Here is an 18,689-nt window from a genome sequence, read left to right on the forward strand (position 1 = left end):
ATAGCGTTCCGAACGAGAAACCAATCTCCTTCCTCTTTTCGTTAACCCTAAGCCCTAACACTATGGTTAATTACTAGCTGTCGAGTACACGAATCGCTGTAATTTACAATATGTACAACAACTAAGCGAATGCACTTTCCTTCGAAAACAAAAGGAGTCAGATAGGACAAGAACGAAGAGAAACTTAAAAATTGAATGGGAAAAACTCGTCCCAATGCATCCTGCGAACATTTCGAATGGTCGTTAGTAACATTCGGAATAAATAACGGGGAAAATAAATAATAAACGAAACGAATGGATATTAATGAAAAAACGGGAATGTTAACATCCGTAGCTACTCGTCGAATCTCTGACTATACTCTTTTGTTTCTTCGACTGATAAAAGGAAATCTAGTTGAATCGAAAATTAGAAAGTTCACGGCTTTCGAATAGAAACCTGCATAGTAAAATTTCGTGAAATGATCGCAACCTTAAACCTATCTGGATCAAGACAATTTCATTAGTTTGCTCTAAGTTATTACCTCGCCGGTAATAGAAAATTTGCCCAACTTTCTAAATCCCAGATTCCTTGACCCTTTCAAGTTTCAAAAATATTTCTAATTTCTAGCCCGACGTTTCCCCATCTTTTTCTTTTTCCTTTCTTTTCTTTCTTTTTTTCTTTTTCCACTTCGGATTTGTCATGTTCGCTCCTCGAACTCGAACAAGCATCTCAACTTTCCAATTTTCAAATCGCCCACCGATCAAATAAACCGTTTGAAAAAGAAACACGGGGAATGAATGGTGCGAAAAGGTGCTTTCTCCAGACTTTTGACGTTTCCCGGATAACGAATTTTCCTGTAATTTCTTCGGTTTTGCCGTTAACTTTTTTCCGTAGTAATTTGTTGATTATTCGGCGGTTTTTTTCTTTGTTTCCCTTTCTCTTTGTTTAGGAAAAATGGAAAAACTGCATTGTCTATTGGAATGTCTTAATTAATCAATTAATCAATCAATCAACTAATCGGCTGATCGTTAATATCACTTTTAATGCCCAGCGAAAGATTGCGAGTTAGAAAAATGACTTCCCTGTAATTGTCTGCTTCGTTTCGTTTCCTTTTTTGTCTCAAATCATCGATTCTCAGTTTCTTTGCTTTACTCGTTCTATGTATTCTATCTCTGTGGCTCGCTGTTTCATTCTGCCTATGTGCTGTATGTGTGTGTATGATATATGTATATGAACATGAATCTCGGTCTAGGGAGCCAATCGATCGATTATTCTGTAAACAAATAATCAAATTGCTACCACAACTGATCCTCTGTCCTGAAACAAAGACCGTGTAATATTTCTGCAATGGAAATATTATCGATCTTTTCCAACTAATATTTTCATCAAAATCTATCAAATCGAATCGTATAAGGTGATATTTCAATTTAGAAGAACACAAGAAGCTGATAATGTAAGAAAAATATTTACAGTTTACACTTTCGACGAATCATCGTATTATACGTTGCAACAAAGTGACTCGAACGAAAGGTATCGAATCGTATGATGTAATATTTCAATTAAACAAGAGAAAATTATATCCGAATAAAGAAGAACACAAGAAACTGATAATGTAGGAAAAATATTTACAGTTTACACTTTCGACGAATCATCGTATTATACGTTGCAAAACAAAGTGAATCGAAAGGTATCGAATCGTATGATGTAATATTTCAATTAAACAAGAGAAAATTATATCCCAATAAAAAAGAACACAAGAAACTGATAATGTAGGAAAAATATTTACAGTTTACACTTTCGACGAATCATCGTATTATACGTTGCAACAAAGTGAATCGAAAGTTTCTGGCAGATGTGTTTTAGATCGAAAAACTCAAGACACTCGATGTTATTAACAAACGAAGTAAAAATATCGATTAATTGAATTGGACTAACAGTAAAGACTCCATAATTGCTCGCAAGTAGCTGCCGTTTAATTGCTGCTTGCTTAACCCCACCAATGGCGGAATTCCCCTTTGAACCTTCGACGCGAGTAACGTGACGCGTCAACTTCTCTTCGACGCTAATTTCACGGAACGCGCGTCCTTTTGACGCATTTCGAATTTCACGAGGAAAATTACACAAACCGTGTACGTTCTTGTTCTACGGTTTCTATCGACTTCTATCCATTCAACGAGACGAATATACATGGAAATTCATTTTCCTCGAAGCTTTCCAGTTTCCAAGTTCTCTACCTGGTGTACCTATCTCTGCGCATACGCGTCGATTTAACATAATCGTAAAGTAAGTTGGTAAATTGGCTTAGAAATATAATAATATAATTGAATAATATTAATAATAATTTACCAATATAATATAATAATATAATTAGAAATATGAATGCCATACACGAGCCAACTGTTGGCAAAAGTGAACGCCGGAAGTGAACATACTTGCGACAAAATTTCTCAAAAAAAAATTTCTCAAATCTCGAATGGATGAAATGCTGTTTCACCTTGTGTATTCACCTTGGAGAACCTCAGGCAGAACAGGGCAATAAGCCTCAGAAGAAGAAACGGAACTCGGTATATGAGTCGCGTAGTTGCAAAAATCGCGCAACCTATTGCAGTCGCAGTATGAAGACGTTTTCCGAGCTACTAGTGCATTTTCAGTATCAGTAAAATGATCGTGTAGTCGCGAATCATTGTGAATTTATTATTTGTTGCTTGAAATTTTCACAAACTCCGAATATGTCTTTTGACTTGGCAACTAAGTGATTGCGGATTTTGTCACTACCACTTAATGACAAAATCCGCAATCACTTAGTTGCCAACCCAATAGGAGAGGAGACAACATCACGCAAAAGATGGTCAGTGTACGCGAGCAGTGCTCTGACACGCCAGCTGTGAAGAGGATGAAGACGAAGTATCTCGAAACGAGGCTGAATTTCAGATTTTTGAATCAGACGAGAGCAACAAAACAGAGGAGTCTTGAGATAAAACCGAAGGAGAAGATTCTCGGGATTTCGAGTCGTCTCCGATGCGATTCCGAGTCGGAGAATCACGCGAACATTCCCAGATCGTGCGAAATTTGAACGTGGTTCGTGATACTGAAACTGCGGTCGATGGAACAACTTGGAAGAAATTGCAAACAGGCGGATCTAGTGGTAGACCACTTATCAGAATATTCAAGGACATTGTTGGTTTTACCAGATACGCAACAAGGAATGTGGCGACAGATGGCGTCAGCAGTTCCACTTGATAATCGACAAAAACATGTTGCAACATAAAAAATGTTGCACCGAAACAGAGACACGTGGTGTGCTAAAAAGTGATTGGACAATTTCAATGGCTAAGTTAGTTGCTTTTATTGCGATTTTGTAAGCTCGGGCAACATACGAAGCAAAGTCACTAAAAGCTCTCTATTTGTGGTGCAGGAAATGGCCAGTCGCTTTCTTCTCGACCACAATGCCAACAGATGAATTCACGCAAATTCTTCGACTTGATAAAAGTTTGATCAAAGAAGAGAAGATCGGAAGGTTTACGTACAGACAAAAGATGCGCGGAATAAATGTGACGATATATAATGTTGAACATTATAAATTCTATGCAAATGTATATCTCATGGTTCCGTTTATAAATTAACAGCGTATAATTATATTGTTATCTTTTTTTAAAGAAAATTTATGTAGTATCGGGGCCAAAAGGCCTAAGATATCGGCCGAACCATAAACAATGTCGCGAGAGCCGCGACATCGTCGGGTACGTCAATGTGTCGTCGATCTTCTTTTTAAGTGGATAGTTTCGTGGAAAGGGCCTGCGTGACCCTGGCCACGGGCATTTCGGGACACGTGTCTCGAATGACGGGAAAAGACAAAGAGACGCTAAGGGCAGTGCTGGTTGAGGTGCCGGAGAGGACGGATGCAAAAGGTGTGCAGAGTGTGAGTTGAGAAGCGAGAGCGAGCGAGTGTAGAAGCCGGAGAGTGTGAATCGGGAAGTCGAAAGCCGCGTATGAAAATAAGACGTACGATAGCATTGTAATCATTTCGTTGCTTCGAATATTATTAATTAAATCAAAACATCATTACTTGTCCTTTCCTCTAAGACCCATTAAGCTACTACATTTATGATTTTGTTTATACGTCAAATCGATGCGTAGAGATAGGAATATATAGGAAATGTGAGTAAACCTAGCGTTGAAGATCTGTTTCGTCTTCGTTTCAGCGAGACGACACTAGCGCCACGACGAAGCTTCTTCGTTTTAAATTTCTCGCCAATCGCATCGTGTTACCTTGGAATTTCTCTTTTACGTGAAAAGGCCAATTACCGACTTCCATCTCAAGAGGTTCTGTCTCGAGATAAAGAAAATTACTTTTCTATTATATCAGCTTCTCTTATACTTGAAAAGGCAATCATTGACTATCTCAAAATAAAAAAAAAATAATAAAAAAGAGATAATTGACTATCTCAAAATATAAAACAAAAATTTACTCGAGTCCTATCCGACCAATTAGGTACCCGGATACTCGCAATCAGAAAAATACTTGAATACTCTACTCGTGTCATTCGATGTTTACGATATTTCGAAGAATTTATATTTCTGAATAAATCGAATATCTAAATTAAATATCTTCATTTTTGTACCGAAATACCAACAAGTTAGCGTTCTCAGCAGGTAAACTGGCTGGCTTCAACATTTCCACACATTTCCAGCTGTTGAAAACACATTAGCTAAAGCTGCTAAGATGTACTTGTGTATACAAGTTGCAAGCTCTCAACGTGTAGTTCCAACAGCTAACAATATCATCAACGTATAGCCTAACAGCATACTACTCGAGAATGTTGATTCGTTGGCATTTCCGTACAGAGCTAAAAATGTCTACTTTAAAATGATCGTTTCATTGTCTACCAAAAACAAATAGCGAGAAACATTGTGAACGCCTGTGACACGAGTAGGGTACTCGAGTGAAACATAGCAAGCATCCGAGTAGCGATAGCTGTACTCTCAGCTATCTCATCTCTGTGGACAAGAACAGTGATAAAGCACGTGGCTGAACCATTGCAATCAACCGCACTGAGAACAGTTGCGAATGCAGCGCAGTGTCTCAGCAGCGGAAGTCTAAGGAAACAGCCAATTAGGCTACCAACGATCCAAAAAGAAATTAAGAGAAATGGAACGAAGCGTGAGAAAAGAGTCGCACAGCGTCCTAATCAACTAACCCTGCAGGCCCACAAAGCCAAGATTAAACGAAGATTAAAAAACAAGCATCCTTCTGACCTGCTAATCTCATGAGATGATGCAAGATGACATGTTTCCTTTCTGGGAATAGTCATCCAGGTGATAATTTATAAAGAATATGGAAGAATTCACCGAATGTCCAATAGGACAAACTGTGGAGAGAAATAACTAAGTTTTGAAAGAGAATTATCTCATGTGCCTGGTGGTGATGTTTCTCACCCAGGCATCTCATAAGTAGACTGCTGGTTCTTACGCAATTATAGTTCAATTGGAAAGCGTATAATATGGAAAAATATGCGAGATACCCAAAGTATAGCGTCATAATATTTAGCAATTGAAATAAGTGTTTCATTAGGTTGGTTAAAAAATATGAATTTGCATAAATCCACACCAACTCTACTTGAAAGTTATTGAGATCCTACACATTTTCCTGCTTGTCATTCGCTGAAATGAACACCATACAGCTACGAATAAGTCGAGTTGCCCTTTCCTTTTTTTCTTTTCGCCAATTCTCAGCTTTTATGGAGACTTTACTGTATCATCTAATCGACGAGTGCTCGTGGAAAACATTGCAAGTGCCAAGCAACAGATTCTTGGGGGGAAGAGAGAACTTACAGTATTAATATAGTTCAAATTCATGAAAAAGAGAAGTGTATCTTCTAGGAAACTCAATGTTCCATTCAATTGAATGAAGGCAGATGGCATAACAAAAGCTAGGAAACAATTATCTGCTGTTCATTAGCATTCATATGTTTTTGTATAGAGATGAGGTTGTCACGTCACCTTTCAGCATTATTGATAACAATTTAGAAAGAGACATTGCACTTCCTCATTGGTAGATAGAACATTTTTCAGTAAAAAAATTCCAAGTGTTTTCCATTCTGACACTCACAGTGTTTTCTACAAACGATATTCAATTAATGGAATGTATCTAAATTTCATAGCTAAACGATATTTAATCATTTAGTTACTTTCTGGAAATTGAAACTGGAACAGTTTCTCCTCTGAGTCTATAAGAAAATTGCTACAAGAAAATAAATGAGAATTCTGTTGATTAAATGTCTATAGCGAGCTATGATCTAACAGAAAAAATAAATCAATAGCGAGATTAGATCGTATGACGATCAAAAGATATATAATCGTTAAGAAGATGTAAGAAACGAATGAATAAAATGTTGAAGAAGAATCGAAGTAGTATAGTGTTAGTGGAGGAACCGTAGACCGAGGCTTGCAACAGGCTGTCTGTACAACAATCTTAATAACATGATATGCAACATTTATATTCTAATCTTAGAGTCAGTAAAAACTATGCGCTGGGCACGAAGCTCTCTGTTCCACGCGTTAAAAAACGAATAGAAAAACCTTCGGAAAAAGTGCGTAACAATAAGGAAATGAAAACCGTCCACGTGCGAGACGAAAATATCGGAATTAGTTTGTTTTCCTATCTCTTTCGTGGTTAATGAGTCTGGCGTTTTTAAAAAATTTGATTCGTCGCAGTCGTTGCGACCCCGGCACTATTGTAAAACGGTATGTAAATATACTTATTATAATAATATATAGCTGCATCTGTGATTTGATTGTAAATCGTGAGGTAAGGAGCCTGTGTGAATGGCGCGATCAACTCGAGAAACGTTTCCACTTTCCTCGAACTCGGAGTCTATCGTAAAACTTCCAACAATCTTATAATTACACAAGCAACATGTAAGGAGTTAAGAAGATTAAAAAAAAAAAAAGAAAAAAGATCTCGATATTTGAAAATTCGATATTTAAATTCAATAATTAAATATTTTAATGTTTAAGTCAATGAAATAAGAAATAAAAGGAAAGAACAAAATTGAAATGATGATCTGGTTGGTAGAAAAGAAAGAAGATGGAGAATTTCGAAAATTACTACTTAGGTAATAATAATTTGAATAACTATGAAATTGATGGAAATTTTAGACTCTAACGTAAAGTATATAGTGAAACATTTGTCGAGAACATCGCGCTCACGGAACTATTGTCATCTGTAAAATATAATATAAAAGATCCTGAGTTGTACTGTGTGGTACTATGGCTATGGAGTTCGGCGGTGACTGAGATGGCTTTATCTTTCCTCTTTTCTCTTGAAATAATACATACAGAATATCGTACAAGTTCTAGGAAAACTAAATATCCTGTAATACCGAAATAAAATATAAAATACTTCACCTTCTATGTATCATAATGTCTACATACTTTAAGATGCTGACAAACAAATTTAACACATGTATAAAAATTAGTGTCACTTAATAAATTATACATGTCACTTATGTTAACCAGTAACTTAACGTGTTAATAAAATCAGTTTGCATAGAAGTATTTTCAAAAATCACCTACTAGATATCTACTAAACGCATTTACTAAGATAATAAAATATTTATAAATTGTTATCACTATAAAGCTTTATCATATAATAAAGCATTAATAAAAAAGAAAAAAATTCAACTTGGTCTAAAAAGATTGATTAAAGATTGTAAAATATATGATTAACGTTATTAAATAATAAATTGCTGGTCGATAAAGCAATACATTTTATAAAATAATACTCTATAAATCACTTGGGACAAACTATTCCATTATTTCTAAATTAGTAATATATGTTTTCTAAGAATATAGTTAATTTATAATATCAATACGTTAAAGTTCCAAATGTATCATTGTTTAACAAAGACAAAATGAGAATAATAAAAATAATAATACTGTTTACGAGAAATTCACTTAATGGAGAAACCAATATTTCAAAAATCAATACCATTAAAAATAATTGGTCAATGTAGTAAACGACAGCAAGTAAAATACAGAAATGCAATGTTTTATGGTGATGTTAAAAAGTAATTTCAAAGAATTAAACGAAATTCCAAAGAAGTTGGATTATACGTAATTTGCTAAAACTATGGAGAAAAGTGATAAATTCAGCTCTGTAATATCACATTAGAGCGTATAAAAAAATTAGCAAGAAAAGCCATCTCGGGCACAGGCCTCTTATAATATATTAAATTCAATCTGCTGCATCACGGTGGTTTCCCATCGATAACTGTCAATAATAAATCCTCTGTAAATCTGTTTGAGCTGTAAAATCGGTTGGCTGTCTATTGCACCGTTAAACTGCTATGCGGTGAAAAATATATTATAATATGTTCGTACGTCATCCTGGGAGTTTCTGTGCGTGTCACCCAGTCGTGTGACGCAATCGATAAAGTAAATATAATCCTCTGTAAGAATATAATATCGTTGTAAATATCTGTAGTCTGTATAACACTGTATAGCATCAAATAAAACAACAAGTTATCCTGGCTCGCGGAATAATCAGTACGAGGTGGGATGGCTGTTCCACTTGCGGCGGTTATTTGTGATTTCTCTCTTGTTTCTTCTTTTGTTTAAGGAATATTCTCGCATTTCCTTACGACGAATAGGCACGGCACCTTTTGCGAATTGTCCTTCGGAGGACTATTGTTTCATTAGTTATTGTAAGACACTGTGAAAAGATTATTCTATGGAGCAAAGTGCTATATGATGGATAGCTCAGAAGCTAATTTTAGTAGTCGTTTCGTTAAAAATCTTTAGAGCAGAATTTTTAAGTTTCAGTTGCGAATGATTTGTAGCTAAAAAAAATGAATCTTACTATTATTAGTAGCAAAAGAAAAACCTCTTTTTGCTGTAAAAAAAATGATAAAAGAATATTGCTGTACTGAACAAATTAAGAATACTGTTTACATATAGAATATAAATTTTAAATTCAAGTTCTGTTGTCAATTTTTGCTTCCTAATATTTCTATATATTTTTCAATACTTCTGTGCTTTTATTAAGCTGTACTAGTAACTTATATATTAATATATTAATACTATATTATATATTAATATATTAATATTATTTACTTAGTTATTAATATATATGTTAATAAATAATTTCTTTATTAAGCTCTAATAAAGAGACCCTGAATTTTTAATGCACTTAGTTTTAAAAATAATATTCATACTTTAATAAACATTATTATTCAAAACTTAAAAACTTTATATTCTTTTACATGTAATAAATTTATCAATGTTTCCAAAAATATGTTGCATATGCATTATATAATCTGTTACTTTTATATATTAGAAAAATATAATTAAGAAAACAATAAAAAAATAATTTGATACTTATGATAAAACAAATAATAAAAATAGAATAAATTAAAAAGAAAAGAAATAAAATATTTAAAACTAAAAAATATCATTGTTCACTGATTAATATTTAAAATTTCATTCCATTCGTTCATACTTGTATCATACTCTAAAGACTTTTAATAATTGTTACTACTATATCACTTATTATAAATAAATACGAAATCTTTGAATTATATTTTTATACAAAAAAATAAAAGCAAGATATGGTTACTTTATACCAATTAAAAATAACACGAAATTCTAAATTTAAGCACTTGCTATGAAGAATAGAGTGGTTGATAAGTAATCTTATATAAAAATATCCAATGTTGAGAATTCTAAAAATTCTTAATGCTCTCCATCACAGCACACACCCTTAATCTCTTCACTGCACCTTAATCTGTCTTCAAAAGACTATATTAATCTCCATCTGGAGTTTATGGTTGCCAAAAATTACTGGCATTAAGCCTACTCAACCAAAAAGCTATCACAAATGGGCCGAAGAAACTAAGGCGCATTAGTGGTATGCAGCATCAAATTGCATCATGCTGCTCTGAAAGTGCTTAGATTCGGCATTGGTCTGATTGACCTCATAAGCACCATCTTGGAATACTCTTGATTTGTTTTCCAGAGTTACTGTAGCTGTGCCCTCTTCCATAGAAACTCTGGGCGTAGAAAAGGATTTAACATTATCTGTTTGTTGTGCCTGGATTTGTAGATGAGTTTGCGCTCCAGTCTGTTGTTGCGCTTTAGGCTGTTGCTGTTGGTAGATTTCTTCTTGACGATGCCTGTCTGCCACGCTGAGCTCATGGAAGCTGACCAGGTGGCGTTTCAGGTAGAGCTTGGTCTTGAATGGCTTGTTACAGAGGGGGCATGTGACACTCTGAGGGTTGTGGATCAGGCGCATGTGCTGACGTAGGTTCGACAAGTTACTGTACATGCGGTTGCAGACAGGACAGGGGCGTGGGTCCAGCGAGTGCAGTTTGCGTAGGTCAGCTGCAACACACACACAACTTGCTCTAACCCGGTAGAGGCAGCACGGAGATGGGAGTTAATTTTTTTTGTTTTGTTTTATTGAATGGATTTATGGGTGGGGTCTCCGATTTGCCAGCCACCACCGGACAGCAACAACCAGCTAAGAAACCCTAGCCACACGACTATTATATACTCTTTCTAATTTAGCAATAGGATCATTCTTAGAGTTCTTAATATCAATTTTTATGTATTATGATTATATTATTTTTTATACAATTCCTTCTACACAAATTATGTAAATGTTTATACCAAAATTATTATATCTGCTCTCCAAAAAGATAAAAACACTTCAATAAGTGCCATTTTCTCAACCCCTCAATTACTATTATATAACATTTTATTTTGAGTATAAAAATATTAATGTGGTTAGATTTCAATATTCAATTGCAACATTGAAAACTACCACCTCTAATCTTAAGTAAATGAGTCAAATAATTTGATTTTATATTCTATTCATTGGTAATAGTTCAAAGTTCTTACAACAAAATAATCAAGAGCATAACAAATCAAGTAACAAATCAAAATAATATTTCCTGAATTTGTATATGTATGATTTCATATATTTCATTTATATATTTATTAGTGAATAAAAGATAACTTGTTTGTTTTATAAAAATTAAGGAAAAATATATTGGTTGATCCTATTACTACCTGTCGTGCGTACAACGATATCGCGCGTTTATTAACGCGCACACATCGGAGACAAATGGTAAGCGTGTGTTATTGGGACATGAGGCGTGAGAGCTCGCGCTGCATCCTCCAAGATTATTATACAATGTTTCTTGACAATAACACCCTTTTACGTCTACAAATTTTCGCTTGACACGTATAAATCTTATTGATATATAATTGTATATAGTTGCTGTTATTATCACTGTTAAAACAATAACGATAAATAAAAACAAATAATTTTTGCGATTATAATATGCATAATATTTTTTTTCTTTACTTGTTCTGCATTCTACATTGTAAATAATTTTAATTTAATTTTACAGTAATAAAAATAAATACCATTTAAATTTGAATAGTTTATCTAAACAAGAAGTATTATAATTAAAATGAAAAATAACAGAAATATAATCATACATTGAGAATTTATATGAAAATTTCAAAATTAATAGCAACCGAATTTTTTTGGCAATTAATCACTTATTATATTATAAACCTTATATTGCTACATAATTTGATTAGTGAAGCCAGAGATATTAATCTTTTTTTAATTACAACATCGTACTTAAACACTGACCTTAACCAAGAAGCTTATAACAAAATTTAGCATCAAGCAACAGTTTCGCTATATATTTCAAGTTAGGGTGTTCTGCCATGGGATATTTATGAGTACACAGAAAAACGACGCCAATTAGATGAAATATAAAATATTAAAAACTTATAATGTAAAATAATAAACACTGACTGTAAATTAAAATAAATTCAAATTTTATCAATATTTTATCTTAATTGATTTAATATTTTATTGGATGATATACTCTAAACTATTATAATTTAAAGAATTTTAAGGAAATAAAAATCATAAATTAAAATTATCCAATATTTCCAATTGGCGTAGCTTCTGAAAGACAATAACGGAAAACATAGAAGCAACGGACAGGCAATTTTACCAGACGGAGGGATTTTACATTTAACTATTTAAAATTCTTCTTTTCTTCCCTCATTTTCTCAGTTCTCATTGCTTGAACTTATAATAATTATATTTACAATTTTAAGTAAATATAAAACAATTTTAAACTTAATATAAAAAATAAATTATAATTTTTAACTAAAATCAAAAGTAACACAAACTGTATAATGTTCTCTTTTTGTAACAATTAATATACATAAAATTTATTATAATGTTTTAGTATCACCTCCAATTCTGGCAAATAATATAGACAGGTAGAGAGCTCGAGTATATATGTACACGCAGCTGACTTTCTCACACAACAGCCGCAAACTGCACTCCCCTGGATAAAATCAGAAAATCGCCTCCGAGTGTCAAATGTCTCTTCTTTACCTTTCTCTCTCCCTCTCCCACACTCATCTACACATTCTTCACTCTGTCTTCCTTACATCCTGTCTCTCTTAATGTTTGTTTCTCACTTTCGTTCTTACATACACACATTCCTTTTGTTTCCTTTCTTTCCCTTTCTCTCCTACCGCCTAGCAAGAGCTACCGAGCTACACGAGCTTACCATTTCAAACCGAGGCTCTCCTTCTCCTTCCATCTTTATATTCGCATCCAAAAAATTCTGTCCGACATGATCGGCTAGGTTGTTGCTGTTTGTAATGGTGCTCGCAACTACCAAAAAATTAGGGTTGGGACGGACGATCACTTACCTTGTTGTTCTTGATTTAATTCCGTATTACCAGCATGAGATGGTCCTGGCATCCCACCTTCTAGTGATCCACCACCCCCTCCTCCACCTCCTCCTCCTCCTCCTGCTCCTCCACCTACAAAAATGTAAATTATTATAGAAAGGTAAAAAATGTATTTTATGATCTTTATGAAATTGTAGAAATGATGCAAATTTTAAATAATTATTCTAAATAAATTAAATACTAATATATTAATGCATACACAACATACACACACTGTGTAATTACCTTGATAGGAAGGTGGATAAGATGGCAAAACTTCCATGCCACCATCAAGGCTAAGAAAACCACTTGGCAGTGTGTTGACCTCCTGCTTTGGAGAACAATCATCATCGCTTCCATATTCTGGTAATTCTATTTTTGGCTAAAACACAAAAATTATTATGATTATTTTTCCTAAAAACTGAGATTTATTCTAATACTGATCACCTTTCATTAATGATATACATTTATTTATTACACTAAAAAAGTTATCACAAAATTGTGAAAAATAAATTTAGCATTTTTATTTCATGTATTTCCAAAATTTGTCGAAACTTGTATTCGTTATATGCTTATACAAGAATGCTTATACAAGTATATTAAAAAATATATCTTTAAATAATGAATATAAAACTATAATAAAAAATGAACTAACCTCAACAATATCGAGATCTTTATAACAGTCAAGTTGAACCTGTGGCTCAATTAATGGCCGTGTGCGTGGCGTTCCAGTTGCACAGGCCGCCGGAGCTGGTACTGGACTAGATATTTGAGGCGAATCACTTCGTTTGCACAGCCTTTTTAATGGTGGAGGACTTGAAGTTGGTGGAGTTTTGCTACGGTCCTCCTCCAAATTTGGTGAGATCAGCCCACGGCCATTTGATGCATGTATGTTGTTTGTCTTCAAATGCTAAAAATGACAAATTTAAATTAAATAAGTATTTTAAAAGAAATAAGTAATTATTTTAATGTCATAACAATTGTAGCACAATAATTTTTTGTTCACATATTCTTGTGAATTATTGGCACAGTAATATTTCTATGAACTTTATATGAACTTTACATATATTTTATATAATTTTACATAATAAATAAAATAATTTTACTATTTAGGCAAACTTAGTATTAATGTATCGAAATCACCTTCTTTAATATAATATTGTATTAAGTAATTAGCATTAACATTAGAAAAAGAGTTATGAAAGCAAAATAAATAAGTAAAGTCATAGTTGGCATGAAATAGAAGATAAGAGGAAATGGAAGTTCTGGAAACACTCCAAGCCTATAGAATCTTAAATGGTAAAAAGTAGTATAGTCAATAAAGCGATTAGATAATAGGGTTGTAGAAACTAAAGTATTTGATAAGGTAGTTTAAGGATACTGTAAGGTTGAGGGATACAGAGTCTCTCAAACCCTTTGAAGAAAGAGGTAATAAAAGTAAATACCACTAATATTAGTTTAAGAATCTCAAATTACTTATATTAAGAACAATGTGCGCAATATATAACATCCAAAAAATTTGTAGAACATACCTTTTCGTTGTTGTGCTGATTATTTTGAGAGTCAGTGAGGCCACGGATTTGCAGAGACTCAGCAGTTCTTAAAAATGTAGGTAATTCTGCTTGAGATATGTTAACCTCTCCAGCATACATGAACTCCAAAAGTGACTGCAGGTGTTCAAACTCCACATCTCGCATAAATATTATTGGATGCTTGCATGGATTTGTCTATAAATACACATCATATTTATTTTTATTTTTATATTTAATTTTATCACAAAACTATTATTAAGTAAATCAATACAAATAAAGAATTATAGATATAAATTGAAAATATATGTAATAAGCAAATACTACATAACAACTTATAGTATTTGACAATAAAAGCAATATTTATAAAAACTAAAAGTGCAAATAGTACTAATGTTTCCAATAAAATGATCATTAAATTTTAAATAGAATTGGTACTAGCATTTTCTGGAACTGAAGATTTCTTATTTCAAAAATTTATCTATATAATATGTATAAAATATCATTACTTATTGTTAGAATTATTGTAGTTATCATATATTATTTCTCAATTAATTTCTTTTAAGGTACAACTTTAACATAACTTAGATCATTCAAATTATAGTAAAACATCAGTCAGTTTTAACTTAAAATATCTTGACATATATATGAATAAAAATTTTTAATACGTTTACAGATTTAATGTTGGTTAAAGAATATGGAGATAAAAGACATAGCGATACAAAGAATAAAACACAATGAACAATTAATCAAAACTATTATTCTTGGTTTGTTATATCTTCATATGAAAATTACGAAGTACTACTATTCTGTATCTCAATCTTATGTGATGTACAAATTTTTGTAATTAAATATTGTGTCTTTCAAAAATTTCAATATTTCATAATCATTTAACGTAATATAATCTACATTTAATTTTCATATACTTATTTACTATTTATATTATCATTAGCAAATTTCTCCTTATTTCACGCAAGGTATTAGAATCAACACTTGTATACCAATATAATGTTATTATTTTTTTCTTTTAATAGATCCAAGTTTTAGAAATAAAAAAGTAATTTATATTTGAATGTCTAAAAGCAACAAAATTGACAAATTCTTGACTAAACCAAACTAAACCAAAGAAAGTATTATACAATTTATTTAATATAATAAAGTTACATAAATAAATTCAACATATGGCAAACTATAAAGGAAAATATAAGATATAAAACAAAATATAGCTTTTCATTTTTATTTTAATGTAAAATATAAACTTTAAATTGTAAGTAAATAATGCTAAAATAATGTTAAAACTTTGTGTAATGTAATAACTTTTTAGATGACGGTCTTTTGGTTAATATAAGAATAAATTTATTCTATAAATATCATAAATATGTTAGCACTTACATCAAAAGTACTAAAATTCAAATCATATATTGCTTACTACCAAAGAATTGTATTCCTAACTAGATTTTTATTTTATACTTTTCTTATCATAATTGTTGTTAGTAATTATATAAATAATGTATTGAATTTGAACAATTTATGTAGGATTTGTATAAAATTAGCTATGCTGAAGTCAATCTAACTAATCATCAGATATTGAAAAATAAATAACATCAAGGGAAAACTATTCCCATGCAAACTATATATGAAGATATATAGGAACATTACGACATAGTATCACGACATATACAGGAGAATTATGAATAAGAACTCTAATTTCGATTCGACCATATCTAAAGCAAAGCATGAGTCTCAAAGAAGGTAAGAATGATGGGTTAAGGTGAAGGGAGGGGGGAACATCGAGGAACTAGCACTGAGAGAAGCAAGGCGGGGAAGGTTTTCTAACCTTGAACAACTCCTTGAAGTAAGGGCTGCACGCGGAGAGGACAACCTTGTGCGCCTGGAGACGCCTACCATCGCAGGCTAAGGTGACATCAACGAAGTCCTCGTCATCCCTGAGGGCCTCGAATTGGCTGGTGATATTAGCTTGAAAGTTGTTCCAACGCAAGCAAAACTGCTGCTGGCTATCCGTCATTCTCCTCGCTCGACTCCCTTCGACCTCCTCTCTCTCCCTCTCTCTTAAACCGAGAGCCCCCCACCACCCACCCTCTGTCCGTCTCTCTCTTACTTTCACCTTCTTCTACTTCTGTCTTTTTTCCTCTTTTTCTTTCTTACTGATGGCAGCGTTATTCTTCCTTCGTTCCACACTTTGACTTCTCAAGTGTATCTTTCTCTGTCTTTCTTTCTTGCAGGAGACACTTCAAAAATTTTCGAAAGATATTGAATATGAAAGATTCATTGAGACGAAGAGGGTGAGGGTGGTTTCGCAGGTCAGGCCTGTTTTACTGCACCCTCGTGCTACTGGTTTGAGATGAGGCTCTCATTACTCTGGAAAAAAAATGGCAGGTGCAAAAAGTGCAATCGATGACTGAAGAGGAGGTGTGTACGTGGGGAGAATCGATAGACGGCTTACCAACATTAAGAGATAAATGAAATACATATTTCATGTATAGTACTTTTTACAAATACCTTTACATTTTTATATTATACCTATTTTGACTAGATAGACGCATAAAAAGCGTCATTGCTCACTACATTTCAACTAATAAATTCAACAAAATTTTTATTTTTCCTACAAAAGACATTTAATCTTATTAAGTCACTAGAAATGTATCTAGAGATTTCCATAATCTTGTCATTTCTTTCTTTTCTTTTCATACAGTAACATCAACGTATGTTTGTAAGTAATGAAATCATAACTTTCAAAAAATCTATAGTACTTAATACTAGTACTAATGCCTTTAATATTAGAATACAAAACTGAAAAATTAAAAAAAAAACATAATATCTTATACGATTTTCAATTACTTTAAAAATATTAGATTAACGTCTAGTAATTTTCATATTAAATTTAATATTTTATGGTACTATCTGGTACTATTTTTAAAAATAATGTGTTCACGTCAATACTATTTTTAATTTTTTTTTTTTTGTAATTCTGATTATATATATAAATCTTACATCAGTTCATAGATCATATTATATAGACTTAACAAAGAATTTCAAATTTACGAAACAATATTTCTAATTGCACGTGCTTATACGGTTAAAACATTTTTAACGAAAATAAAATTGTTAATCTGTTAATACTGATATATCTTTTAAATGAGTCATTTCATTGCATAGTTTTATAATACATTCCAAAATTGTACGAATATGTAATTATTAAATACTTTGAAAAATATGTTTACATTATTAAAATTTGAACACTTACTGTTTTTAAAACCAAATTGTGATCACAGTGAAGAAAGTAGCAAACAAATAAAATTCGTAAATTTAAATTGCGCAATAATATTCTAATTTAAATTCTATAAAATTATGGTATAAAATGTATAATTATATTTATACTTACATTCCATATTTCCGAAAAGTGAAAACTTTGAATTTGTATTGTAAGAGAATGTAGAAAATATTTCCGTGATTGCAGATAGTTTCTCCAACTCCCGTCGTATTCTAAATTAAACCAAATTTTACCACCCATTATATGATCGTCTTCATAGCTTCGAACAGTTTCGGGCTGTCATGGACGCCCGAATTTTGTTCACAAAATAACTTTTTTAAAATTTTTTCGTCACACTATCGCGGTATATGTGAGAAAAATTGTATAAAAACATGATAATTACGGAAAACTGACAGTTATGTGACGCAAGTAAAAAATGTCAAAAAGACAGGTGAGTCAATCTTCTCTGTTTTTTATTATATTTTCATGTATTTTCAGTGTATCATTTTCATTTCTCAAAGATTCAGTCACCAACATTTAAACAAGAAGAAATTAATACATTCAGTAGTGAAATTCGATGGAAAAATAATGATTATTGTTTTTAACCTCGTTTTGAAAGGTTACTGCGGGCGACTCAATCGATACATTGTCCTCGAATTTCGTTTTCCTGAGTAACCAGTATAACTAATTGCTTGTTAAACACATGAGATTTTTATTAGGATTACTGAGCTTTTAAAAGGGGGAAATATTCTGATTTTTCTATTAAAATTTATATCTAATGAACAAAAGTTAATCGTAACCTTCATTAAGTTAACCTTCAAAATACACTTTTTAAAATTTTATTTAATGTCAGTGAAATGTAATTAATATTTCTTGTTTATATTATATAATCTTAAATTTTATGAAATGAAATAAGTATCATTAAATAGAATGTTCTTTTATGTTTTTAAATGTAAAGCAATTTAAAATCAATTTGTTAGTAGTCCAGTTTCAAAGTATTATTGTTCTTAAATATAGTTAAAACAAAAGGTTGAGAAAATAGTGGAAACAGAGGTATTGTCTGCTTTCTCTTCTTACTATATTATAAAATATTCTATAAAGTCTGAACTTAACAGTGTGTGTAAATTAATATTTA

General features: G+C 32.1%; 1 protein-coding gene across 3 annotated transcripts in view; it reads right to left on the reverse strand.

Annotated features, from left to right (window-relative positions):
• The window catches only part of LOC100651778 (zinc finger and BTB domain-containing protein 12), a 107,388-nt gene that overhangs the window by 66,414 nt on the left and 22,285 nt on the right, over positions 1-18,689 (reverse strand). For 2 of the 3 annotated variants that reach the window (XM_020867373.2, XM_048413712.1), the window contains exons 3-8: positions 17,687-17,787; positions 16,121-16,662; positions 14,287-14,481; positions 13,410-13,664; positions 13,001-13,136; positions 12,734-12,847 (exon numbers count right to left, since the gene is read on the reverse strand). In XM_020867373.2, coding sequence (XP_020723032.1) covers positions 12,734-12,847; positions 13,001-13,136; positions 13,410-13,664; positions 14,287-14,481; positions 16,121-16,309 — 889 coding nt within the window. In that variant the 5' untranslated portion in view covers positions 16,310-16,662; positions 17,687-17,787. Of the gene's footprint in view, positions 1-6,983; positions 10,361-12,733; positions 12,848-13,000; positions 13,137-13,409; positions 13,665-14,286; positions 14,482-16,120; positions 16,663-17,686; positions 17,788-18,689 lie in introns of those variants that run through there. The other variant, XM_003401976.4, reaches the window with a different exon arrangement.

Source organism: Bombus terrestris, chromosome 17 (genome assembly GCF_910591885.1).
Source record: "Bombus terrestris chromosome 17, iyBomTerr1.2, whole genome shotgun sequence".
NCBI classification, from domain to species: Eukaryota; Metazoa; Arthropoda; class Insecta; order Hymenoptera; family Apidae; genus Bombus; species Bombus terrestris.